General features: G+C 37.3%; 2 protein-coding genes across 8 annotated transcripts in view; one reads left to right on the top strand and one right to left on the bottom strand.

Moving 5' to 3' along the window:
• GALK2 (galactokinase 2) overlaps positions 1-24,354 on the top strand; it is a 53,571-nt gene extending 29,217 nt beyond the window's left edge. For 5 of the 6 annotated variants that reach the window (XM_084532911.1, XM_084532910.1, XM_084532909.1 and 2 more), the window contains 4 exons: positions 2,682-2,834; positions 7,548-7,758; positions 16,680-16,881; positions 23,655-24,354. In XM_084532911.1, coding sequence (XP_084389037.1) covers positions 2,682-2,834; positions 7,548-7,758; positions 16,680-16,881; positions 23,655-23,862 — 774 coding nt within the window. In that variant the 3' untranslated portion in view covers positions 23,863-24,354. The remainder of the gene's footprint in view (positions 1-2,681; positions 2,835-7,547; positions 7,759-16,679; positions 16,882-23,654) is intronic. The other variant, XM_084532912.1, reaches the window with a different exon arrangement.
• Positions 24,219-26,782, bottom strand: part of FAM227B (family with sequence similarity 227 member B) — a 92,742-nt gene continuing 90,178 nt past the window's right edge. For both annotated transcript variants that reach the window (XM_084532918.1, XM_084532919.1), the window contains one exon: positions 24,219-24,270. The gene's annotated coding sequence lies outside the window, so the exon portion shown is untranslated. The remainder of the gene's footprint in view (positions 24,271-26,782) is intronic.

The raw sequence follows: 26,782 nt of genomic DNA, 5'->3' as shown, positions 1-26,782 counted from the left end.
TATGTGGATCTTTCTGACCTAAACCAACAATGTGATATTCGTTAATGTAAATGATGTCTTCATATCTAGCAGAAAGACAAAAAAATAGAATAACTCAGCAAGCAGGATAAGCACCATTGCAAACAAAACAGGAGTTATATGTATAAACTTGTGCACAATTGGGTACAACAGGTTTGAAAGAATAAGATGGTGAAAAGTAGAAATGGAAGGAAGAAGAAAAGAAAAGTTGTGGGGAAAGATGCACCCTAGAAGAGCTCCAGGTTTCACACTATGTGGCTAATTGATCACTGAACTTAGATTTCCCATATAATGAAATCTGAATGGCTGGTATGCCTTGTATTCAGTGCAAATGGGATAATTATTATAAAAATGCTTTCTTGAAACTTCTTATAACCAAAGAGTTCTAGGAAGTTTTGCCAGGTCAAGTTAGAAAGACAATGGAGATTTTTTTTTTCCCCAGTTTTGGTAATTCCAGACAATTCTGTGGCTGAATTCTGATGTAGAAGGTATTTAGCTGTCTTAAACATGGTGACAGAAGGTGGACTAGCAATGATACACAGGACCTGCCAAGTTATGCATGAGTGTTCGCAGTAGAATTTACAGTGAAGTTCATCCACTGTCTCAGAGGGTGCACAGGACTGTGAACATTCAAACCTAAAAGGTGTCAAAATACATTTACTGAAATGAATGCAGCTTTTCATGGGAGACCTTTACTCTGCTTATAATCTGTTTGAAGTGATTTTATATCTCTACAGATTTTGTGCTTTATTGCCATATCTTGGATGAGCTTATACAGAAAATAAACTATTTCCTAGAATTACACCAAATGTTTAGTGCCCTCGTGACACATTTATTTTCGATTTCACATCACCTGTGCCTACTCTGTACCTTTCCTTCATGCTTTATACTGTTAGTATTAAACATGCGGCTACACTAATGCTGAAGAAAGTTGCATATTTTCCTGGCATACACACAGAGGAACTTATAAGTGGAGACTTTTCAGATACATATAGGTGGTGGTCAGAAAAGCAAAGAAAATGGTAGAAAAGATAAAAAAAAAAGAAATCGTAAACTGAACACAAAGCATCCTTGCTTCAGTATACTTGCAGCTGAATTCAGCTCTGGCCACCCATGTCAAAAAAAAAAATAACATAACTAGAACAATTCGAGCACTGACTGAATAATTTAAAACTTCAGCTTGGAGAAACAGTACCTTTGATGGTGAAATTTTGAAGCTTTGTAAAATACTGAAAGGGTTAGAGAAGGTAAATTGAGAATTCAGTGTTTTTCATAACTGAAGCGCTAATAGAAACACAATGACATTAGCAAGCAGCTTATTTAAAAACAAACAAGGAAGTTGTTTTTCAAAACATTCATTGTTAAATTGAGAAATACTGTACATATTGGACGACAAAAGTTTAAAAAGGGTTCAAAAAGGATTTTCTTGGATATGCTGATAGAGTACTAGTCTATTTGTGGCTATTAAACATAATAGTATGATGTATATTCCAGTGTCAGTATAACCGCCATAATCTTCCAGTATGAGAAGCTGGAAAAGTATACCAGAAGAAAAGATTGCTTTGTATATGACTTATTTATATATTTCCTCTAAATATCCATTTAAGGCTACTGTCAGACACAGGACACCAGACCAGGTCAGTGGTACATTCTGATCTAATGTAGCAGTTCCTAAAGGGTATATTGAAATGTAAGCAAGCCTGTCTGTCTTGATAGTAGTTTTGTGACTTGGTCCAGAATCTCAATGGCAGGGAGTAACACACATGCTGTACATAATGTACAAGCAGATTTGTCATTGTTTATTTAGCACTCTAGCTGCTCAAGGAACTCTCTGGGGGTGAACAATGCCAAAACCAGTAAGATGTCCCTGCTTGCAGAGTAACAATCTATTCTAAGGAGCAAAAGCAGGGCACATGATTTACAGCTTACCCCACTGAAAAGCCAGATGTGAGTTTAATCTCTTGATTACATTACATCCTGAATTATTTAATTAATGCATGCCTAGCTTATTCCACGAAAAGGTCACAAAATGTTGGGGACATCTTACATAGCCTGTGTAAGGCATCTGTGAGGCAAGACAGTCTCTTATCTTAGAAGAAAGGAGACAGTAACTACTTTTTATATATCATTTTATTTCATTTCTCTGATTATTGGTATGTAACATGATCACTGTCTCTAGGCAACGCTAAACTTTTGGTAATACTTAGTACCTCAGTGAACTAAATCTTGATTTAGTGGAAAATTAGAAAAGTAAGGGGGAGATGGACACTAGTGTAGGGGAAGCGAATGTGAAGCTGCTTGTTTCTAGTAGCATATACATTAGCTTCAGCCAGGCCTGGTACTTTTCTGTAGATCAAAGAAAAACTGTTGTCTTAAACAGGCAAGAAAAATAGGTTGGGTGGGGTTCTGTGAAACCCTGAAAAAACCCAAAGACTTAATGGAAACATTTTAAAATCCAGCTACAAGGGAAGGGTTTGAAATGTATGTGCAGCTTGGCCAATGAGGTTAAGTCTCTTTTCTTGCTGTTTCATGTCAGTTTCCTTCATTAACTGTCCCTGGATTTCCAAGAGAAAAAACATGCAAATTTGCATATGATTTATAGAACTAAGTGCACTGCTAGCTAGTAGTAAATTAAAACTAACCATTCATTTTTCTTCTGATAGGCCAAGTTGATAGAGTTCAGTCCTCTGAGGGCAACTGATGTTAGACTTCCAAGTGGAGCAGTGTTTGTTATTGCTAACAGTTGTGTTGAAATGAATAAAGCAGCAACTTCTCATTACAATACTAGGGTAATGGAGTGTCGTCTGGCTACAAAGGTAATGTATGGTTTATGTCAAACTCTAATGAAACCTTCATCTAAGTATGTGTTTTTCTCCACTTCTGACCAATCGTATCTTTAACACCTGGCTAGGTGCTACTTTAAGTAGCATTTTTCTTTCCAGAACCAGATACTTCCATCTCTGCAGAAACAGGACTCCTGCTGAGTTTAACGGAAGTGCAGAGACGGTGCCCTTATATAGAAGATTATGTGATTTAATTCTATTTATTTTGTATTATATTTGAATGGAGGAAATATGTCTATTTTTCAGCAAATAAATATTCTCAGTTAATGAGATAGACTGTTTCTAATTAAAGCTGAATAATGATAAATAATGGAAAGCAACCAGTGTGGTCACATGTTTATATGTATATATGGCAGTAGATGTGTATTTTCAAGGATTTAGAGGACATCAAAGCTACTAGTTGGAGGCCTGGAAGTAATACTGGAAATGCTGAATAGCAGCATGCATGTTAGTGTGAAGTTTAAAACAGGCTTGAATCAAACCCCAGCATTTAGGTTGCGCTGCCAGTTTGTAGTTTGCAATTATCTCTAAAATACATGGAATCTGAACATGACAAATCTAAGTTCCACTTTAATTATAGATTTTGCCGACCATACGTTTAGGAATATGTAGATAGAGGGTTTGATTTAACTCTGTTATAAAAATACAGTGGATTTTTCTTTGATTAAATTAAAGGACAAGTAAGCATAATGATTCAAAATTATACCCAACATAGAGTGCTGTGTGAAAGAAGAAAAATTGGGTCACAAAGTATAGATGAAAGTTTTAAAAAGTGCTGCATGGAACTCCTTGCCACAAAACATTTGACCAAAGTCTAAGCAACACTCCAATACTCAATCTAAACAAACAGGTACTTTGAGCACCTGTTGGCATAATAATTCCATGAAAAAAATACCATACTTAATGCTAAACAAAAGTGAGAGTTGAAGAAATTATCAGACAAAAGTAATATAAAATGTGCTAGTTGGGATATTTTTCCAGGAGGGAAGCTAAACTTCAGGTGACTTTTAAAATGGGCTTTCAACTGGCGTATAAAAAACAGCTGCATTTTAGGTGTTATGTTAGATATTAAAGCTGTTGTTATTGAAGTTATTGAAGGCTCCTATGCCTTTAAGCAAATCAAGTTAAGCGTGATGGTTCTGACATAACTGATAAACCTCTGACTTAGGATAGCTGATCAAACTAACCACGTCTTTTAGGGTCCAAAACGATCTGTTTTGAAAAGCAAACTGTCATAAGTGCATTATGATGTAAGACCTTTTAAAGTATTGTTCCATATGCCAGCTTTGGCAAATTGAATCATAGTTTTTTAAATTGCTTTAAATTACTGAACCTGTGTAGCAAACTGCAAAAGGTGGCAAGGAAGAATGACTTTTTACACTCCTGTTAGCTATGATGCAATCCCTAAATAGGTACCTTCAGCAGATCCATGATTTTAAGTAGACTAACAACATACACCTGTCTATTTTTAAACATATGCTACCCAGATGGAAAGCTGCACACACTATAACAATATGTTTAGCCAGGAAAGATTGTCTTTAGGAACAGGTCACAGTGGGGTGAAGGAGGGCAGGTATGTAAGTGGAAGCAGGGAAGTCTTTTATGCACCGTTAAGCTAATGGAATTATGAAATAACATGCAGAGCTTCACAATAATATTTTACAAGAAATGCCCACTGGTAAGTGCCTTACGATGGGCTTTTTTCCCCTCTTCCAACTTAGGCCATTTTCATATTTCTTATTCCTTGCAGAAATCTGTGTAAGTAAAGATACCAATACAACATGTCTCTGCTGGCATTAGTACAGAACGTTTTGATATCAGTCTGTCTTACAGCAAATGAAATCTTGAGCATCCTCACAAAATAGCCTGTCTCTGGTTCTATGCCTTTCCCTTCTAGACAGCCATTTATTTGATTGAGTTTTTGCTGTTCTTGTTTTGTTTTTTCTTCTTTTTCAATTTTTGCTTTAGTCTCTGAGTGCTTTCCTGTACACCATTAAACAGCATGTTTAAAGTCAATTACATTCCTCAGAACATTCTCAGTTCCACAGGAAATTAACATGTACTTTATACCTCAGAACACTTGCGCAGTAGGTGTTGCAGGATAAGTATGCACATTAGTGAATATTCTGCTATACCTGTGTTTCGTAGGGTGTGCTTCAGTTCAGTTTCAGCTATAGTGGTGCCAAGAATGTCTGAAATGGGATGCCATGTAGTTAATCAGCCAGTGTGTGTTAAGTGTGGGAAGACACTCAGATGGTATATAGAAATATAAAGTGTAAGAAAATGGTGTTATATAAGGGCTAAGTATCCCAATACTTCTCAGCCTGGCTTTCTTTTATTTAGATTTGTCCCATCATCCACTCTGTATGTTTTACTGTCCAGTTGCATACCGTGCTCCAGTGTGCCTGTGTTGAACAGTAAGACAATAAGGGCTACAGATCCTGTATCCTGACAGTTAAGAGCCAGCTGGATTATGTCCACATCTTTAATCCATCTATTCAGAGATCATCAAGAAAATATCCAACTGTGGGGATCAGCGCTGGGATTACATTTGTACATTTAATAGATGGGATTTTTCCCATTTCTGTTCTGTGTCCATTACAATTTGAGGTGCTGCAGCTAAATATTAAAAACAATATATTTAAAAAAATCTTTTTGCCCATAACATTTTTCCCAGTGCTGTTACAATTTAAATTTCGCTATAAACAATACAAAATTTTACACAAAAGCCCTGCCCGCAGGCCTGAAGAGGTCAGTTTCCATTTGGAACATCTGATGTGTAAAACTCAATGTAGTTAGCTCATTTAAAATACAGCATCTCCACTCAAAATAGAGTAGATGGCACAGTGCGTGTGACAAATATTTATAGCTGGATTATCTATTTTACAAGTAAGTAGAAGGACTTTTGTTGCCTTAGAGAGCATTATATTATTTTTTTTCTAAATGCTTAGTTCTATTTAAACTCTGGTAATAAAGTTTAGGGGATGCTGAACGTTAGGATTAAATTATGAGAGGGAAATTTCCATTCATTTAGCATCTTGGAACAGATCTAAGTTGGTGTCATAAACATGCACCAACATGCACCAAATATTATTGAATATTTAAATGAAATAAGTGAAGCAATAATTGCTACTGTACCTGATCAATAAGTAAGCCAAAATACAAGTGCTTTAAATTAACAAAGGTCTACATGCTCAGTGCCTTTGAAAAGCAGTCCAGAAGAGACTTAAGCAGTCTTTCACCAGAAAATTTTCTCACCTTGATTTCTGCGTTAGCCACCAGACACAGCTGTTTCTTTCTCCACCACCACATACAACACTGTTTTAAATGACAGCAGTGTCATATGATTGGGATTTTGATTGGATTTTGTTTGTTCTGCTCTGCTAAGCTTCGTATAAATTTTAGCAAGTCACTAGATGGCACCAAAAGTAGTTAACTTTTATGTGCCGTAATAAAGCACAATTGGAAAAGCCCCTGCAGAAGCGCTGTTGGAGGAGAGCAGGAGGTTGAGAATCTATAGCTGGACAGTAGATCTGCTTAAACATCCAGTTCAACATGGATTTGAATGGGAAAAGGTATTAATTCCCTGATTTTGCTGCAATACTTTAAACTCTCTGCAAACATAAAGCCTGATCTGGCATATGTGGAAACTTTAATCTCAATTTAAATGGTGCAGAATTAGAGGCAGTTCGTGTATTTATCAATTCCGTAAAGTGACATTGGCACATCCCTGCTAATCTGTCACAATAACCACTTAATATCATTCCATCACTAATAACATTAAAAATATTCCACCTCATGGAAGCATTTGGAAAGCTGCTTTGCTCAGGTGTTTTCATTAGGCACTGGGGAGCATCATCACATGCAGCAACCTTCTGGAGAAAAGCCTCTTTGACATATTTCCTTTTAGGGTTCTGGTGTGTTTTTCAATTGCCAAAACATCAAAAAGATACATAACACATGACATCATTATCTGGAGTGGGAAAAACACATTTATCTAGATCTAATTAGCATAATAGCAATCATGTAGGAACAGAACAGATTCTGACCAACACATCGTAACTTTGTAGAGCTCAAAATTTTGAATTTTGTGTTAAAAGAATGTGCTTATTTGTAATTTACCCTAAACACTAGACATTGAGAATGAATACAGTTAATTCTCCAGCACAAATCGTATGCCTACCTACTTTCATATTTTTAGGACTATTAGGAGAAAGGTTTGTAGTGACAACAATCATTAGGAAACTGCAGGAGCATCTTGGAAAGATCGATCTCTGTTTTCAATGTTAGAGCAAATTAGTGCAGAAACAGACTTCTTGGGGACTTGCAGTGTTACAATATTTTAGCATTTGTATAAGCAATAGTCTGAATGTGGTTTTGAAATATTAACTATTGTTTGAAGTAATAACATCCATGGAAAAGGATGAATCACTGATTTGATATCACACAATGTCAGTAGGGCTTTCACAGACAGTGTCTCAGGTAGGGGAGTGTATGTGTATCTGCCATTCATAGAGCTTTTATATAAAAATATAGTAATTATCTGCTCTGTGTGGATTGAAAGTGGCTATTGATGATTCCCAATTAAGAAGTGAAAAGAACAAATGGGTCTTAAAGCTGCTAATGGACAATTTAATGTTAGTTTTAAACTGGAAAGCACAATATGTTTTATTTTTTAAATCTTAGCTTCTCTCAAAGTCAAAAGGCCTGGACTGGAAAAAAATGTTGAGACTCCAAGATGTGCAAGCCAAGCTAGGAGTTAGCCTAGAGGAAATGCTGACCATTGTCGAGGAGGTATTACATCCTGAGCCTTACAGCACAGAGGAAATTTGTAAATGCCTGGGAATTAGCCTGGAGGACCTCCGCTCTCAGATCCTTAGTCAAAACACGCAAGATGGTAAGCATATATGAAATGGCGTTTTTTACTGCATGATGTTTGTGTTATATAAGATAGTTCTGTATTAATATTAGTAGGTAGTACACAAGTCTTGCCAGAATAGTTATCCAGAATCTTAGGTGGCAAGATGCTAAATGGCAGAATGAATCACAGAATCACAGAATTTCTAGGCTGGAAGAGACCTCAAGATCATCGAGTCCAACCTCTGACCTAACACTAACCAGTCCTCCACTAAACCATATCACTAAGCTCTACATCTAAACGTCTTTTAAAGACCTCCACGGATGGTGACTCCACCACTTCCCTGGGCAGCCCGTTCCAATGCCTAACGACCCTTTCGGTAAAGAACTTCTTCCTAACATCCAACCTAAAACTCCCCTGGCGCAACTTTAGCCCATTCCCCCTTGTCCTGTTGCAAGGCATGTGGGAGAACAGACCAACCCCCACCTCGCTACAGCCTCCTTTAAGGTACCTGTAGAGAGGTACCTTAAGGTTTCTTAACTGGTAGAAGTGGCAGATCACTTACTATTTTAGATTAGTCTGTAATATTTTAGAGTCATCACTAAATAATCCAGGCTTCATTCTAGAGAAAAGACTAAGCTAGGCTTCCTTTTTAAGCCATAGCTCCAACAAAACCAAACATTTTGGATGGTTACAGCATTGATCGAATGAGTCCTGTTTGTGGTTCTTTAACTGGTGTTCAGGGCTAGCACAGGTGGAGCTTGTGCTTCAGTTTTCAAATTGATACATACACAGTCACTTCATAAAACATGCAACAAATCTTCTGGGCCACTCTTTCCTGAGAAAGAAGTTTCTGTTACCGCCAATATATATATTTATTTATTTTACAAAAACGTTGGTGCAGGTAAACAATTTACTACTAAATGTATTTCCCACATATTCTCGCATATAATTATACCATGTAGTCTTGAGAATTGGTGTATATGACTTTTGAAAGACTGACTGGCTTCTGAAAGAATTGTCTTGGATGCATACAGTAGGATTGCTAGTAGTACTTAATAGAGCATTTATGAAATCATTAATTTGCCTACATAGTCATTTCCAGTTGAGATTAGAATTTTACTTTATGCATTTAAAATAACGCATACTTCTTTGTTTCTATCCTGTGGCTTTAATACCTCTGCTATTCTCCACAGCCAAATTATATCCTTGCCAAGACTGCTTTCAGGGAGGTACATATTTTATGCATATAAATTAGTAACATGTATATATATATATGCATAATGGTGCATATATTTAAATAATATGCATATCTGGAACAATTGTAAATCTTACATATTGAACTGAGATCAGGCCTGAATCTATAATCTGTTTTGCAAGACAATGATATCAGAGAGCGTAAAATTATCTTACTGTCTAATTACACTGCCAGAGGGGTACCAGCATGGAATATGATATCTTATTCCAGCTCTTGATCTTCACAGAAAGAGCTATGATCATTCTGTGCTGTATGTACAAGACTGAACTCTGTAGATGTACTCTGCAGCATTTTCACGGGGAACTACAAAGTTCTGACTCTTTTATGCTGTCCCCTAACTCCCCTTTATGAAGCAGTACAAGACTTACAGATGTTTATAATCTATAGACCTGGTTTATAAAATAAAATTCTACAGCTCTGTAGAACTGAATTGTTTTATTCATGTTATGTTGTGTTGTCCGTCCCTCCCTCCCCCAAAACTTGGATAAAAAATTTAAACTCAAAAGTTATAGAAGAAACTCAAAGGAAGTGCTATACTGTGGCTCTGAATAGTGTTTGCAGATGTTTGCTGAACGGAATCTCTTAAACTTGCATGACCATGATTTCATTTGATAAGGCCAATTACAATGGGTTATGCTGGAAGTCTCTTTGCATGTACAATATAAAATTAAATAACAGCTTTCTGTAAAACTATATACAAAGAAGAAACAAGACAGACACAGAAAGAAAATCGAAATGCACAGTGTTTTTTTCTTTTTTGTTAACACACTAAACAAAATTTCATTTTATGTTGGCTTTGGAAAACCAGAGGGTGTTCGACAAAAATATTTTCCTTATCTCCCCTCTACTTTCCCACTATACTTTAATGACAAAGCCTGGCTTCTTTATGTGAGAAAACCCACCAAGAAATAAATAATCTCTGCAGAGGATTTCAGAATGTTGACCTCGTGTTCAACAAGAACAAAGAGAGCTCTAATCTTTAAGATACCTTTTATTCCTTTGTATAGGTTTTATCAACTTTTCTGATAAAATATTACAGCATTAAGTGTAAAATATGTGCATGAGAAGTATACTTAGATCATTTACTGGAATCCAAATTTTCTGTGGCTGAATATAAATTGTCAGTAGTTTTAATTCTTTTGTATTACTCAAAGCCCAGTGATAGTTAACATTATTACTGATGCTGTATCTCATGTTTAAGGATCTGACAGTGCTATGTATATTATTTCAGCCTTCAGTCCAGCTTTCCTTCCTCTACTGCTCCAGTGATGGTGCTGTATACTTGCACAAAGTTCTGTGTGTATGTAAGGCTGACCAAAGAAAATATCCAGATCCCAAAGAAAAATCACATGGGCAGGCTTTGGGCAAGTCCCAGGCTGGCTGATGCATAGCAACTTTACATCCCTTTTATAGGCAGGTACTCAGGGATTCCTGCGGTGCCTCCCTGTACAGCCCTACTTGCTCCCCAGGTTTGGAGAAGCACAGATGATGCATAAAGCCTTTGTAAACTTATTGCAGTTGTTCCTTGGCCAACTCAAAATCCTGAGTTTAAATCCCCCTTCCAAATGTTTATACATGGATTGCACTCATGGCTTCTGAACATCTCCAGAGAAAATAATATTTCTTACATTCTAAGGTGCACTTATCATAATTTTGTCTTGGACTTGAGCGCTTCACAGAACATTTAGTGTGTGGTTATTGTGGGACATTAAGTATTTATAAGCCTCACCACAAAAGGACACTTTTACAGGAGAGCATATTCCTTTGAACTATAAAAAGGTTTTTTGTTCTTAAGTGAGTTATTTTTAAACTGATTTTTCGTTTTCACATATAAAATTGTAATTTAATTGTGGCATTTAAACCTGGGAAATGAGTTGTCATGGGAATAACAGGCATCCATTTGTTGTCGGGATTTGGCTATTGAACGGCCCTCCTATTTGTTTCCTGGAATGATAATTCTAAAACCATCCTGTAGCTTGACGGAGTGGTGTTTCAATAGCCTTTCATTCGCATTGCCAAGTTATCTGTATTAATGGTGATCTCAACACAAGAACAATTTTTACTTTATTTGCACAGAAACTAAGGCACGGCTGTATGTGAAGGTGGACTCTCAGACATGCTGCTCAGCCACACATAGAGCTTTGTTGTGTGCAGCTGTAGAGTGCCCCTGTCTTACAAGAACAGAAGTTACCTCCAAATTGGTGAACCTAAGAGCACTTCCCAGCTTCAGGATCTGTGTGCCTGTCACAGCCTCAGCCTGATCCCTGCTATGGCCAAATTGGGGCACACTTCATCTCCTTCCATAAAACCACAGCTTCCTTGGGATGAGCCCCAGGACGTCTGCTCCAGGCAGACCCCATACAGGTACTCAGCCGAGGTAGGCCTTTTGGGACTGCCACAGGTCAGGCACAGGGAGTGAATGTTCTAGGTTAGTCACAACAGCCCTGCTAAAGTCTCTGGAGAAAAAACAGCTCGAAATTGGTAGTTACCATATTCTCAAAGCAGGTGTCTGCTAAAAGGGTTGCTGAATCCAGCAATGGCCGGTCCGTCATTTATTTTCAGAAAGCCGGATTACAAACAGTCACTTGAGCAGTCCCAGTAGAGTAACTGTTCCCCACTTTGAGTAGGGGGGTTCACAATCTGGCTCAAATTAAAGCCATCTGGCAGCATTTTCTTGTATATATTATGAGCCAGAAACCTTCACCCTCTTCATGTTCAATCAGCAGGATGCCTAACAGAGAAAGGTACTATTCCACATGAGTAATGGTGGTAGAAACTGTCCCCTCCATGATTTTGCATTGGTGAGTTTTTCCTGTTGTAAATTTCTAACAGTTCCATCAGCCATGTGTAGCTCGTTAATCTACAGTGAAACACATCGTAAGAAGCTGCCAAAGCAGCCAGAAAAAAATATACAGCCTGAAGAGGCTGGTCTTTAGCTAAAGGTCAGATAGAATTGTACAGGAAGTCCCTAAAGAAAGGAATCTGCTGAAACTGAAATTACAACAAATCATATGAGTTGCTGGGAAGCCACAATGTTTAATTGTAGAGAAAAAAATCCTTGTAAGTGGAGTGGACAGGTTTACACAATTTTAATAAAGTTAAAACAAAAAATACGATGATACAGTTGCAAACCCACAGTAAACTTCTCTGTTACATTTAACTAACTGACATTTTTGTTTGGAACAAATAGCCTGGGATTTTTGTTTGTTTTAAGAGATTCTGTATGGATTTTGAATGAACTTTCATTAATGTTAATTGTGTCTTAACAAATTGCAAGGTTCTTGCTGCAGTGTGAACTATTAGTGCACTGGAAAATGTCACTGCTTCTTTCAAGGGCCTTTGGTGGTTGGTAAGTGGGTTAAGTCTAGCTGCTCACAGATGGTATTACAGAGATCCTGTGCAGAGGAGCAAAGCCTGGGTGCAGAGAATGCACAAAGGGTCAGCAAGAGTCACTGACATTCCCTGAAAAATGGATGTTGACTGGTAACACAAAGCAGTTAACAGTGGATGAGATTCCTTGTGGACTGTGTTCTCTTTGAAGCTTCAGAAATAATTACTGAGGCCATGACTTGAAAGGTGGATTAGCTCTGCCAGCAATAGGCTGACTGCTAGTGAACGTGTTAAAAACTTAATGACAAAGCATCACTAAGAGTGGACTTGGGAGTAAGATTCCTTGTCCTCCCCAAAGTTTTCTTTGGTCTCATTTTGTCTTTTCACATTCATTGTAACAACTTCTGATCTGTATTTCTTTCAGGCTATAGAAGATACAGCTCACTCTCACTTCAGTCCACAAGAAACTTTGTGTGTGTGCAGCTGATACCATACAACATAAATCACAATCGCCACATTGTCTCTTCAGATAGGGACAACAAAACCCCTGAGATTTTGATTGTGCCAGCATGTCTAGGTCTAAAATCAAACAGCTTTCCTGCATGGCAGTGAGCTACGCAGAAAGCAACAGAGAGGGAACACACAGCAGTGTGAACAAAGAGCTTTTGACAGCATGTTTCTGGTCAGAGACACAATCCTTAGTTGATATGAATCCCCATCGCTGCAAACAGTGCTCCAGCGTTTTATCAAGCTGAACACCAGGACTGGATACTGCACAGATCCCTTTACGGGAGAAACATTACTTCAGACACGTGCTGGACAACTGCTCTTATGTCAGCATGGCGGTCAGCAAGCATCATTGCACCGGAGATTTTAACGTCCTCTCTAGTCACAGAAACAAGTACTGTAGGGCAATTCATGTCTCAGGTGAGATGAGCAGTTACCTGAACTGCCAGAGTGAGCTGAGCATATCCATACCCCTCAGCTGGAAATAAATATGTGTGTGAAACCAGGGCTTAATAGTTTAAAGGTTTAAGAAAACACATTTACATTTTTAGTCAGCTTGAGTACCTAATTTCCATATACAATAATAGATTTAAAGACCCAAATACTTTTAAGAATGGGGCATGATTTCCCTAAATCCTGCCTTTGAGCCCCACGGAGGGCAAGACCTTACAGCCCAAGTACTGTACAACACTGCCCACTTTACTTTGAGGGCTTCGGTTTCTCTTTTTTCATAGCCCTCCAACCCTAGCTCAGATAAAAACTAAGCAGTTGTGCGCACTTAAGTTTTCTTTTAACCATGACAAAGTGTGGTGTATGAAATCACTCTTTTTTAATTGTAAGAAATATGGTTGCTTTCCCATGAAACACACAGATTTTGATCAGTTCCTGCACTCTTCTAAAATCATGGGCTCTATAGCTCTTCGGCATGGCCTGGCCTGTTAATTCAGATCTGCTTATATTCAGTATACAGGCTGTGATAGAGTAGGAAGGTTCAAATATAAATGTAGTCTTGGGGAATATCATGTGTGCTCTGCTATCTTTTATTATATGGAGATGGTTTGTTGGACCACCCATCCAAACAGAAAGAGATCCAAGAGGGTTTCTCTATTACCAGAAGCATTTGGTGTTGATAGCTGAAAATATGTGAATCATTTGATTGTTTTAGAATAGCACTCAGAGAGTACAGAGGTGTTTGCTGTCCTGAAGATAACTCTACCTGAACAGTAAACATGCTGCCAGAGAGGAAAAGCAAACTAAACACGAACATAATTTTCCGAAATAAAACACTGCCCATAAACAACCAACAGCTAATGTAATGATGCCAGGCTTTACCTGATACCAGTTCTGTAAACAGACACAAAGAAGTCTGAAAATAACATACAGCCATGCTCTCGTTTGAGACCTGCTTGTCAGGGTTGCTTTCCCAGAGAGAAAGACAGCATCAAGGTAGCAAATTCTCCCCTGCGCTGCTGGGCTCTCCACCAAGTGAACACTGTCAAGAGCTCAGCCCAGAGTTGCTGGCTGACAGCCAGGGGTTGGAGTGCCCATTCCCATTCCAATTCATAACATGATGAGCATAACACAACCCCAGAGATTTTAAAGGTAATCTGGCCAGTAGAGCATTGCTCTACCAAAGGGTGGTCTCTGAATCAATCACAGCCTTTGGCAAGTCTGTTGCCTTACAATTGAAAACAGACATGTTTTCAGTTCATTCTTTCGGTTACTACTGTTCAATGGTGATTTACAAGAGAGTGTGAGCTATGGCAATCTCTCACGCAACTTTAGATATTCCCTAAACGAATGCACATTTATAAATCTCCTTGCTGTAAAACAATGGCTTATAAGAAATGAATATTTAAAGAGAAACCATCCTTAAAAAATGCCACGCAGCCATTCTCCAACATTCAGAAATACCGAGACGTTGCTCTGCAAAACACAGTGCAAGTAATTTCAGCAGCAACAAAATACAGTGGGGCAGGACACACCTCTAAGTGGTAAAGCAGAACATGCTCTTCCTGAGTGGCGTTTCTGGGGGGCTCTCAATTTTGTCATTTCTATCCTAACTTTAAATACGTTTAGAAGGCCTCCTCACAAGACAGCAACACAGTGTTTCTCAGTAGCAGTCTGTATTGAATTATGAAATAAGTATCACTAGAAACAATATCATCAGTAGCAGAAAACTTCTGTGTTCCATGCTGCTCTATCATTTTAGACCATTTTTGTCTATCAGCTCTGTGTTTTCAGCATTTACAGCTGTGATTTACACTTATTCTGGAAAGATACAGAGATTGTATAGACAGTGTTGAAGTTTTAGTAAGGGGTTCAATCAGAAGTGTGTGTGTATATATATATATATATATATGTATACATATATATAAATATATATATGAGAGACTACTTCCTACTGGACACAATTTCATTTCCAGTCTTTCAAGGAAGACTTCTACGTATAATTGCAAATGTAGACTGCCAAAATCATCAGAAGTGGTTCCAGAACTCGTCTGTCTCCACACAACAGCCCAGTAGGAAGTGCATGTGTCTGGGTCAGATAGCAAGTTCTGTTAGGAATACAGGGGCTTGCCTGTCTTCTCGTCCTTTTGCCTGTGTTTGAATATTTCATCAGCAGTTTTAAAAAGTAAAAGACCAGAAGCTGATAGGAGGAAAGAGTCCTTGTTCCAAAGGAGAATTCATGTGTAGAAAGAAAATGAGGGATATTCCAGGGGCTTGAGTTGTAATGATGAAACATACTGTAGTAGGTGCTCCCAATAAAGAATAAGGTTCACTTGCTAATATAAAAAAGTTCAAGTGATCTAGTTTTATCATAAACTAAATTGTCCTGCATGCTTCTGTAACACTTCCTCAATAACAGGAACAAGTCCATAGTATTGAAACAAACAGAACTCTACTGGCTGAGGAAAACAATGGACTTAACAGCCTAACCTTGGAGTAGCTCAAGGAGCCTTTAACCACAGACATCCCCTTCCTGGTTTTGCCCCACTGTCCAGGCTTGGCAAGTAAACCCTGAAAACCAAACTGAAAGCACCTGTGTTCTTCAGCATACCTTTAGCCTAGTGGTATTTGCAGTCATGTTGAGCCAGCATTGAGGAAATACCTGAGAGGGCTTCCTTGCCTATGCACCAGGAAGTATGGCCAACGGTACTTTTAATCTCAGTTTCAAAATAAACATTACATTTTTATTTTTATTTTTAAATAAAAGGTCTATCTGTGACACAATGGATGCAAATTAGGCCTGGAGCAGTTACACACAATGCCCTGGGCCAGCAGGTGCCAGCAGCCATCAGCCTGCAGGGCACTGGGCACCTCTCTGGCGTTCTCATGACTGTTTGGCTCCTATCTGAAAACCTGAAAGCATTCGCTTAATGCCCTAATGCACGTCAGTGCTTTCTGTCTGTCAGCACATCACTGCTAACTTGTGTGGCTTGTATCTGCAAAGTAAGAGGGAAGAATGAGTCTCTTCAGTGACACAGCAATGAACTAATTCTGGGGCTTGGGGTTGACCTGTAAAGTTGGGTATACGTATGTCTGGTTTCATATTTCATGTATCAGTTCAGTGCATTAAAATCTCTTCCTATAGAGATAAGTCTTAATCTCATATATTTTTTAAAATTATACTTTTTGTTATGTGCATAATGTTATAAAAATGTGCCCATCATATTTTGATGAATTCTGAATACTACTTTATTAGCTCTTTTAAAGATGTAGGTGAGCCTTTGCAGAAGACTTTTAGCTTAGTGTTCTGATATGAAATAGGAATTACTAAAAATAACAATTCTATGTTTTTATGTTCCTTTTGTATTAAATAACAATGGATAACTCTACTACTTAATGTTTTCATTTTGTTTAGTTTCCACCTTCAAGTTACACCAGCGTGCAAAGCACGTGTATAGTGAAGCTGCCAGAGTGCTGGAATTTAAGAAGATATGCAACGAAGCACCTGCCAATGCAATCCAGCTGCTGGGAGAATTAATGAACCAGAGCTATATCAGCTGCAGGGAAATGTATGAATGCAGCTGTCCTGAACTGGATCAGCTGGTAGACATCTGCCTGTAAGTCTTGACCACAAGGAAGAGTAATCGCCTGTTGAGAATATTGTTTGAATTGATGAGAAAATATGACATTGTTGGCTATTGCAATTTTAAAATGAAAGTATTCTTGTCTCTTATTACAAAATTAATCTCCTGCAGGGACATTACATGGTCAATTGTTTCCCTACTGACATCTGTGTAATACTTTCAGATGAAAGCTGCAGTTTATGGCTTTATTACAGACTTTGCTTTTGGATTGACTCATCATCACAAGTGTTACGTTAGGCTGTGTTGGCTATTCTTTTTTTAAAAAATGTAGAAGAAGTCATAACTGGTTTTCTTAAAACATTATTTTAGTTGTTTTATTTGAACTCTCTTACTTTTTGTGTATTTCTTAGCCATGTAAGAACTGCCACCATGGGAATTCTAGATAGTAAGTGAACTGTTCTACATTCCTAGGTTGCCTTGAAATCGTAATGGTATATTGTGAAATGCTAAGGATTTTTTTTTCTTTTTACTTAGAAATTTTATCTACAGCACCCGATAGGTTGGAAAGCAGTTTACCATTTAAATGATGAGCATATTAACTATTACAATGTCTGACCCTGCTTCTACTCTCCACACTGTGCATCTGAGCCTTCTCTACATTATTCAGTCTCCATCTCTCCTCCAGCCTCGTTCTTTTAGCTGGGTTCCATCACTCAGGTGGGCTGCAGTAAAACAAGTCCTATGAACTCCAAAACATATTCCTTGTCATTTTGTCACTTCTTTTCCCCCTTTATTCCTTCCCAGTTTCATATCCTCTGGCCAGAATAAACGGAGTTTGAAAAGTGGAATGAAGGGGCTGGAAATCACAGGTTGTTGCATGTAGCAGGCCATTATTTTCATAACTCTTTTACAGTGGGTGATGAGATCTGCTATAACCATGTGTTAACAGAGAAAGTAAAAAATGAATACTTAGTACATTTAACGTAGTATTTCATCCATACCACAGCACTGGCATGAAAGGATATACACATTTCAGCCCCTCTTATCTTCCATTTTTTTGGTACATTTAATCATGAGACAGACTTCTTGTGCTAACTTTGATCTAAATTCAGTGCCCATAAAAAGAATTCAGTGGTTGGTGATTATTTTAACACGGGCATAAATAGTTGCCCACCCAAGCCTACCCACCACTATTTCATCCCTGCCACTGTCCCAGCCACCTCTCCTGGCTGCTTCGCTCATTCAATTCATCACAAATCCTGGTGGTGCCCTCTTCATACTGCTACTCACCTTTAACAGTTCCTGCTTCTCCTTGGAGAAGGGTGCTCATAGTTTGGGAAACTGGCCTAAGTCAGAGCATTAAAAGGTTAGAGGTTATTGTCCTGTTAGAAGGGAAATACAGTGTGCCTTAAGTGTTTGTAAACCTGAGGTCAAGGAATGCTGTTTCACTGTCTTTCAGAAGCAGGGACTCTATAAAAGTATAGAGTTTCTTTCTCTAAATCTTTGAGTCTTGGCGAAGACAGAAACTGCCTCAGTTTGAAGTTAAAAAAAGGAAGGTTACCAAAATCCTTTACCAGCATTTTATTTTATTTTTTTGACTAGGAAATTAGTCTGGTTTATAACAAAAATATGAATTTTACAAATAGGCAATGTGCCATATGCATTCTTACTTTTATAGTCGTATGCATTTAGTAAGTTGTAATACCTATTTACCAGGTTTGTAAATTGATACAGTATGATACAGATGATTATTTAATAAGCTAGGTTAGTCTCATTAATTTTGCAGACAAGATGGAATGGCTTCGAAGCCAGAAAACTACAATCTCAAAAACCAAATGCAAGACTTCTGGACATTCACGGATTATTTTGCATATGAGATACACATGCTGTTTTGTGATAAATCACAGAGAAGCCCATTGGACAATCTGATAGTAATTTAACAATGTAATTTTTGCTCTTTCTCTTGGGAGCCAATCCTATATGTAACTCACAGGCCACATTCAGTTTACTGGATCACATAATGGAGTAAGCTACGACAGTCCCTCAGTTAGTGGAGTGATTCTAGCAAGGTTGTCCCAGCTACTCAGAGGGGAACCATCTGTCCACGTGAGAGAAGGGAGAGCTGGCTCTGGAGACAGCTGAAGACAAAAACTATGCTCCACTCAGTTTTCAAAAGCAAACAAGTCAAAAAAACCTGCAAAGTCTTGATTCAGTGCCAGGTACCAGCAGGCTCTTTTGGGACCCCATTGACAGAGGAAAAACCTTGCAAATTAACATCTGCATTATTTTTAGTTACAGTAACTACCCAGCATTGATGCCTTAGTCAGAAGTACCCGATGACTGCGCCCTGCAGAAGCAACTAGCCATTTCAAGTGTCTGCACTTAGGGCATGCAGCTGGAGTCATACTAAAAGGGCTGCTTTTCCAAAATGCTGAGAGATAACTACCCTGTTTCAAGTAGAGGAAAATAAATAGGTATAAGCTAGTAAGTTTTATACTACAGCATAGAGTTACCTGTGCTACACTGAATAAACTGGCATGGATGCTAGCAGCAGTGTATTGCAGCATGAAGCGTAGCACATGGATGGAAATTCTCTGTTTCTGATTTGTGCTGAGCTCTGCTTTCACAGCTAGGCAGCTGCTACTCTCTGAGCTAGCTTTGGTATCGTGACACTAACTCATAGGCAGCAGCATAGACATAGCCACAGAACCAGAAGGAAAGGAGCACACAGTTAGGATTTTACTAAATTGAATTAAAATTAATCAGAACTGAAAGTTCCATGGACCAAAAATAGTGAAGAAAAAGAGTGACGTGTGTGCCCATGTTACTTCAGGTTTCTAACTTGCCAGCAGAAGCACCTATGGCTAGTATGATGAACATAACTATGCTTCACAGTGGAGCAAAATAATTTTAATTGGTATTTTTAAATGATTGTAACTGTTCTATTATATTCATTGCACAAAGCAAATAAGTTCTTAGTTCATTATTCCTTACAGTCTTGTCCCACTAAGAATATTTCTTGAGAAATACATCCTTCTCCAGAAGTTTCATATTCATGAATGATTTTTCTAGTGCTATGATTAGATTTGTAGAAGCGTATAACTATTTGAGATGAATACAGCTTAATCCAGCGCATAAGTTTTGAAAACTATTGGGGAAAAAAAGCTCTAAACTTTTCTTGAGTTGTGCATTAAAAAACTAGGGCACGTAAAAATCACTAGTCACTCTAGGAAAACTTGGCTGATGTGATTATAGAAATGGCCAGGAACTACATAAATTACATTCTTTTCTTACAATGATATACAGCTGCCCTGTAACTTTAAAAAGCCCTTCCAAAAATACATTCCACAGAATTGCCCAAGTCTACTGCTGTTCTCTCCTTACAAGGTTTAAACTGTGAAGAATAATCTGCATATCCAGATGTTTTCTGTTTTGCCTAGATCTTTATGTTTTACTGTACAGCATCTGCCAAGAAAGAAAGGGATCCATACTTGCTGTGGTTTGTAGTGCTGAAAAGAGTAACCACCAGTTGGTCAGTATTTTATTTTTTGCAAAGACAGAAGACTTGTTCTTTCTCTAACCTTTCTCATGCTATTAATAGCCATTTTACCTGTTAGCCTTTTAAAACACAAGAGGTTTACTAAATAGGTAAGGAACAAAACATTGGAACTGAGCTCCCAAATTCCTGAGGTACTTTCTCCCTGAGTCCCTGAATTTTACAAATAAGTTTCATTCCCTTATTCTCCATATCTTGGGGGTATAAAACCCAATAATTTTTGTGTTACCAGCCACACGAAGATGGCTGAATCCTCTCTGATCACTTTTAAAATGCAATTTTTATATTACATCCAGGCACATTATGATACAGAGACAACTGCATTTTATCAAGACTCTTATCACTGATGATTTTCCTAAAGCTGCAAGGCCTGGACAGGTTCATGGTATAGTTTGAAAAATGAACAAACAAAAACCAATGAAAAAGTTTGCAGCTCCAAAAAACCTTAAATATGTTACTCAAATGCACACTAAGTTATGAAACAGAAGTATGCACCATACCACCACCCCCAATTTATATTTAAATCTCATGTTAATTCTGTACTTCCTGAATAGGTGGTTCATAATTTTGAGTATTTCAAATTAACAATATTGCTGATTTTTTCATCTCTCACAACAGAACTGTTTTCAAAATGTCATACTGCATTGTCTTACCTATCACTTCTATATACAAACTGTGCAACTTTCATTCTTGATCTTTCCATTCTTAATCTTTTCTTTGCTGTAGCATTCATGTTTTCACTCTCATTTACACACACACACACACACAGACTCACAATTCTCTCTTTGTCCTGTGAATACTGGAACAAGGTATGTAAGCTCATAAGGAAGTGAGGAGCAGACCCCAAGACTCAGCACCAAGTGCCTCTAACACTGAACTGTAGACATACATTGCTTTTCTTCATTATTATTATTATTATTATTATTATTATTATTATTATTATTATTATTTAACGTGCTCCTTCTAACCCCTCTGTTACTTTTGCTTATGGGTGCATTATAGCCCAGGTAGTGTACATACTTTCCCACATGTTAAATCCATGTCACTCACTGTGTAAGTGCTCTGTCTGCAAGATTGTCGAAAAAATGACTGTCTGCTTACTGCTCTTTTCTTCATAAATGCATAATTTAGATGCTGGTGCACACAAAGAGAGTGTCTGGTTATGAATCCCACTTTACCAGAAGAGTAAGTCCTAGCTTAGGACTGAATTGACTGAGACTCAATGAAAAAAAGTTTCAGACCTGTTCCAAAATCACTTCCTTGTGTTTGACCTAGATACTTCCCATGCACCAACCACACCTCCAGTATCAGCAGAGTTAGGTGCTCACTTCTGAATTCTTTCAATCTCAGATACCTAACTTTCAGGTGTTGCAGCACTGCCTGTCAAAATGCCAAGTTCCTCAGCATTACACCCTGAGCACCTAATCGTACCACCACATTTGAAATCATTAGCCACAGTATTTTGAAACACAGTGACTTCAGCACTGAAACAAGCACATTTTCTGCCTACTTTACGCTTTATTTCAACTAAGTATTTTAAAATGACTCAGTAAAAATGAGGCATGAGCATGACTGCAGAGAATTATGAAATCAATAAAAGGTTCAGAACAATTCTAAGGGGATTTCAGTTGCCCACCAAAATAAAAGCCAGACACCAAGTGAAATACAAAATTCTGACTGAGGTAACAGACCAGATGAACACAGACAGTTGATTTACCACTCTGAAAATTGGATTGGGCTTTATGAAGTCAATGGGAATTTCCCTATTGATTGCAATTGAGACTGGATTGTATCTTGCTCATTTTAGGAGGTTGCTCCATGGGCCAGAAACAACCAAAAATTGCATCAGAGAATGAGTGGCTTACAGGAATCATAAGTAAAATAAAACACCAACAGGAAATAAAGAAGGAACATAAAATCGAGTCAATATGCAGGGTGGCACCACACAGACACTGAAGAAAGTGTTTCTATTCAAGAAGATATGTAAGCATGTTTAGAATGAAACACATATGTAAATACTTGCTTGAAATACGACCTAAACTTGTTCTTACCCAGCAGTATACCAGACTCATTTAACATAAAATGTACATGCAAAAAATCACAACAGCCTGCTCAGAATGAGCTGTCATCTTCTAATACATTATTCACATGAATCTCACCCTTCCTAAAACCGATTCTATGACTAGTAAGTCACAAATGCATGGATATTGAAAACATATAAAAAAAATACTTGTTGCAAATCTGATTAGACCTCTCATGAGGATTAAGATTTCAAATGAGTTTTCTGAACCATCCAAAAGAAATTCATTACATGGTATTTTCCTACTCCTTCTAAATCTAACTAAAGATAAGGAACACAGGCAAGCAAAGTAATGAAAGTAATTCATCTAAATTCTAATGAGGTGGCATCTGAATCTTGCATGGTAACAGCATGAGATTCGCTGTAGGACACTTCTAGCAGGCCAGTATCTTGAGGCTGGGAATGATTTTATCATTTCATGTCTTTTCTTTATCATTTTTTTTCTCTTTGCCCCCATTATTAAAGGCATTTTGTTCTTTTGAGACTATATTCTTATTTTACCTCTACTGCTGTAAGTCTGTTACGTTCATGTGGCTCCTCTAAAGATAGATACCTAGCTCTGTCCATTCAGCATAAACAGATGTTTGAGTGCAAAAGACTTTTTTTTTTCTTTAAAAAAATGAGTTTACGAACTCTTATTTTCTTGACCAGCACTCTCTGTAGTCCTGCAGAAGTCTGTGAATCTTCAGCATGTTTTAGATCTGCCCTGGAAGAATAGAGCTATTCATCTTTGCCACATTGGAAAATAGCTTGCATGCCTACATCCTGTGCAATTAAGTTTATGAACCCTCTTTTGTTGTTTTTATCATGTATTGTTTTCACTTCTGATGTCTTATGAACGTTGCTAACACAATCCCTTTTCTTCCCCTGCTTTCTTCATCTCAGCTGTACTGTGATCTTTAAAACAGTTGATGCTGAAGCACTGTAAAAGACAGTATCATAGAATTGACAGAAATGACTACATTGCATCTTAAAGTGACAGATTTTTTCTGTCCAAAATGGTAAATACAAATTGTTGGTATATCATATACAACTAAGTGAATTTCAGCAAGTCAGATAACACAGAGGTATTTTGAGTCCAGTATTCACTAGTTTTCTATAGGAATTTAATATATGACCAATTACTCCCTTCTGGCTTATTTTTCATGATTTTTTTTTATTTTGTTTTAGGCAATTTGGGGCCGTTGGGTCACGTCTGACTGGAGCTGGATGGGGTGGCTGCACTGTGTCAATGGTGCCTACTGACAAGCTGAATACTTTCCTAAAAAATGTTAAGAAAGCTTATTACCAAAGTGATGTCCAAAGGTTAGCATTGGAGAATAATAGTCTGTTTGCTACCAAACCTGGAAGAGGAGCTTTGGTTTTTGTTGAGGCCTAAAGAACATAATTTTTTTTTAAAGAAACTATGTAGGGCATTTAGAACTGGCAGGACTTCCAATGCCACAGTAAATGAAAGCCTTCTCTGTTTTTTATTATAGTGAGCAGTTGCTATTATCAAAATACATTTCTGAAGAAGTGATTAAAAGAACACTAAGATCTATTTTTTTCCCAATACTAAAAATAGATTTCAGTGTAAACATTCATTTACAAAAAACTATTGACACAGAAAACTGAAATTGAAATAATTTGTTATAGCAGATGTATTTTCTTTTCCTTTTTCTGTAATAAAAGTAAGACCAGGTGGAACAATGAAACATTTTATTGTAGGGTAGGAACCTTGAAGTGTTTGCAGAGTTTTCAGTGCTTGCTCACTTCAGCTGCTGGATGTTGTTCTGTTTATAGAATCCTGTAAAGATGAAAGATCAAACTAAGGAATTAAACAACAACAACAACAAACAAACAAACAAACAAAAACAACAAAAAAAAACAATGGAAGGACCTTGCTAAACATTACAAGTTTCATGCTAGTCTCAAATATGATTTCTGTTGCAATTAATGGTAATATTGGAGGAGCACCTGCAGGCCAAATAAAACATCAGGAGCCCACTATGTTAAGCAGGAAAATGTTCCTCCTAGCTATATTCTTCTGTAGCGTGGTACAAGGGTGACTTAATATGAAAGTTTTAAGTGAAAATCAATGCTATCTGTGAGCTGTATGATACAACGTCCTCCCCCTACTAAATGAATGAACAAATAGTGAAACAAAGTTTGGGGCTGAGTTGTCCAAATACTGTATTTTAATTGTTCAATCCTAGCCGTGCATCTCTATACTGTGGATGAATTTGCATTTTCATGCAAGACTGTTACAAAGGATTAGATGTAACTTGTTCACCATGTTAAAAAAAATTTATAAGGGATAACTAAGGAGAGAATTCACTCAGTTGTACTACATAACGGTTAAGTAGGTGTGACCAAGAGTTAGTATCATTAACTTATTTCTGACAAACTGTACTCTCTCCCCTATTTTATGCAGTGCCTAAGGAAGTTACTAGCAGTCTCAAGATTATAACTGCAATGCATTGAAGTGTAACATCCACTATTCATAGCCCATCTCCTCAGTAGGAGAAATAATTATGATTACCCAAAGAGATGACTGTATGTTAAGATACCCCAATAATATTCTAGCCATGCTTCTAAGTACAAGATTAATTTCCTGTGCCCACACTAATTTGCGCTTCTGTGCCATCTACAATGAGAATGCAGGAGTTTTGCTCATGTCATAACCCTTTTGGCCATAAAAGATATAACAAGATTTGTCCCTCTGCACATTTTTATGATGCTAAGCACATGTGGATGTCTAGAAGTCTGCATCAAATTAGGGATCTCTCAGAAGAGATCCTCTGGACATTACCCATGCTAATTCAGGCCAAATAGGAATTCTTAGAGGCTACTAATTCTGTGAGATGACTCTGCCAAATTTGAACACAGCCAGTGTAGACTGCCAGGTCTTTTCAGGAATGTCAGAGGGGACATACAATGGTAATACTATTACTAGAGAACATTTTTTTGTATTTTGACAATCAAGAAAAATTGAACAGAGAATGCTCTAGATCAAGCAAATCAAGTACTCAAGAGGAAAAGGACAGGGTCTAGACACAAAGAGGAGAAATGAAGAGACAGAATTTGGAGGGAAGACAGTTAAAAGATATATTTGACAAGAGCAAGGGATAAGAGAAACAGGAGAGCAAGAGAACAGGATCTAGAACTACAGGAATGTTTAATCTCAAGACATTCACTAATACTATTGATGGAAATGTAGTATCTTGTAGCCTGTTTGTAATGTACAGCAGATGTGCTGTATGTGCAACCAAATCTGTAAACAGGACTCCAAAAATCAAATAACAATAGCTAAATATCTTCAAGAATTTTCAAATTAACCGCGGAGATTTTAAAGAAAAATAATGCCATGGCCTTATTATCACTGGTCTTAATAAATACAGTCCTTAGTTTGAGTGAGTCTCTCCTTATAATCCTGTCATAAAAGCAGTGTACTCCTTCATATATTTGAGTTAAACTTTAGTTCAGCTGTATTCGTGGAAGCTCAGTCTATGAGAAGAATAAGGATTCATTTTTTCAAGTTGAACATATCACACAATCATGGAACCTTCCCAAAAACATTCAGGCAAGCTTTTGGGCTGCAGCACTTTTCAATGAATCTTATAAATGATATTCTCATAAACAAACTGGCACAATAATAAAAGAATAAAAACAAACGTTCTGAACTTCTGATTAATTTATTTCCTTTCCTTTTTTATTGCTTCAATTTTTTGCCATACTTTTGCTGTAATCTGCAAATAAAATTGAGACATAACTAATTGAAAGATTTATGGTATTCAGAGTATATAAATTAAAGGTTTTTTTTTTTTTTTTTTTTTTTAATTACCAATAGGAAGTAATCATTTCTTTTTAAATAAATTTTAAAAAGAATGAATTGGTGTCTGTTTTTTATTATTATTTGCTTTTGAAGACATTTTTATACATTAGTAATAAATACATAAAATAGCATGAGAATGATATAGCAACAATGTGTAAAGTAAGCAGCAAGGACATTCGTAGTTTCCTAACAACAAAGCAAGAAGGTTTAGGATAACAATTTCTGCATATTAAGCTCCAACATCTAAACGTGTTATGTCTTTCAAGATTTGTATTTTAATAACTGTATTGCAGTAATGCTGCATTAATTAAAAACTGTAATACATTTTAATAACTACTCTACCTGTATTTTCAGTCTAAATAAGCTACATTTTCTGCAACTAAAATAATGTGAAATAGTATACACACGCACACATGGAAAACTAACAAAAACAAATGTCAGAGACTATATGCGGAGGTGATGCATGCTTTAAGCACAAGCTGTG

This window comes from Aythya ferina, assembly GCF_964211825.1.
Source record: "Aythya ferina genome assembly, chromosome: 11".
Classification (NCBI taxonomy): domain Eukaryota; kingdom Metazoa; phylum Chordata; class Aves; order Anseriformes; family Anatidae; genus Aythya; species Aythya ferina.
The sequence above is the reverse complement of the archived record's forward strand: the minus strand, read 5'-3'. Positions and strand labels throughout refer to the sequence as shown.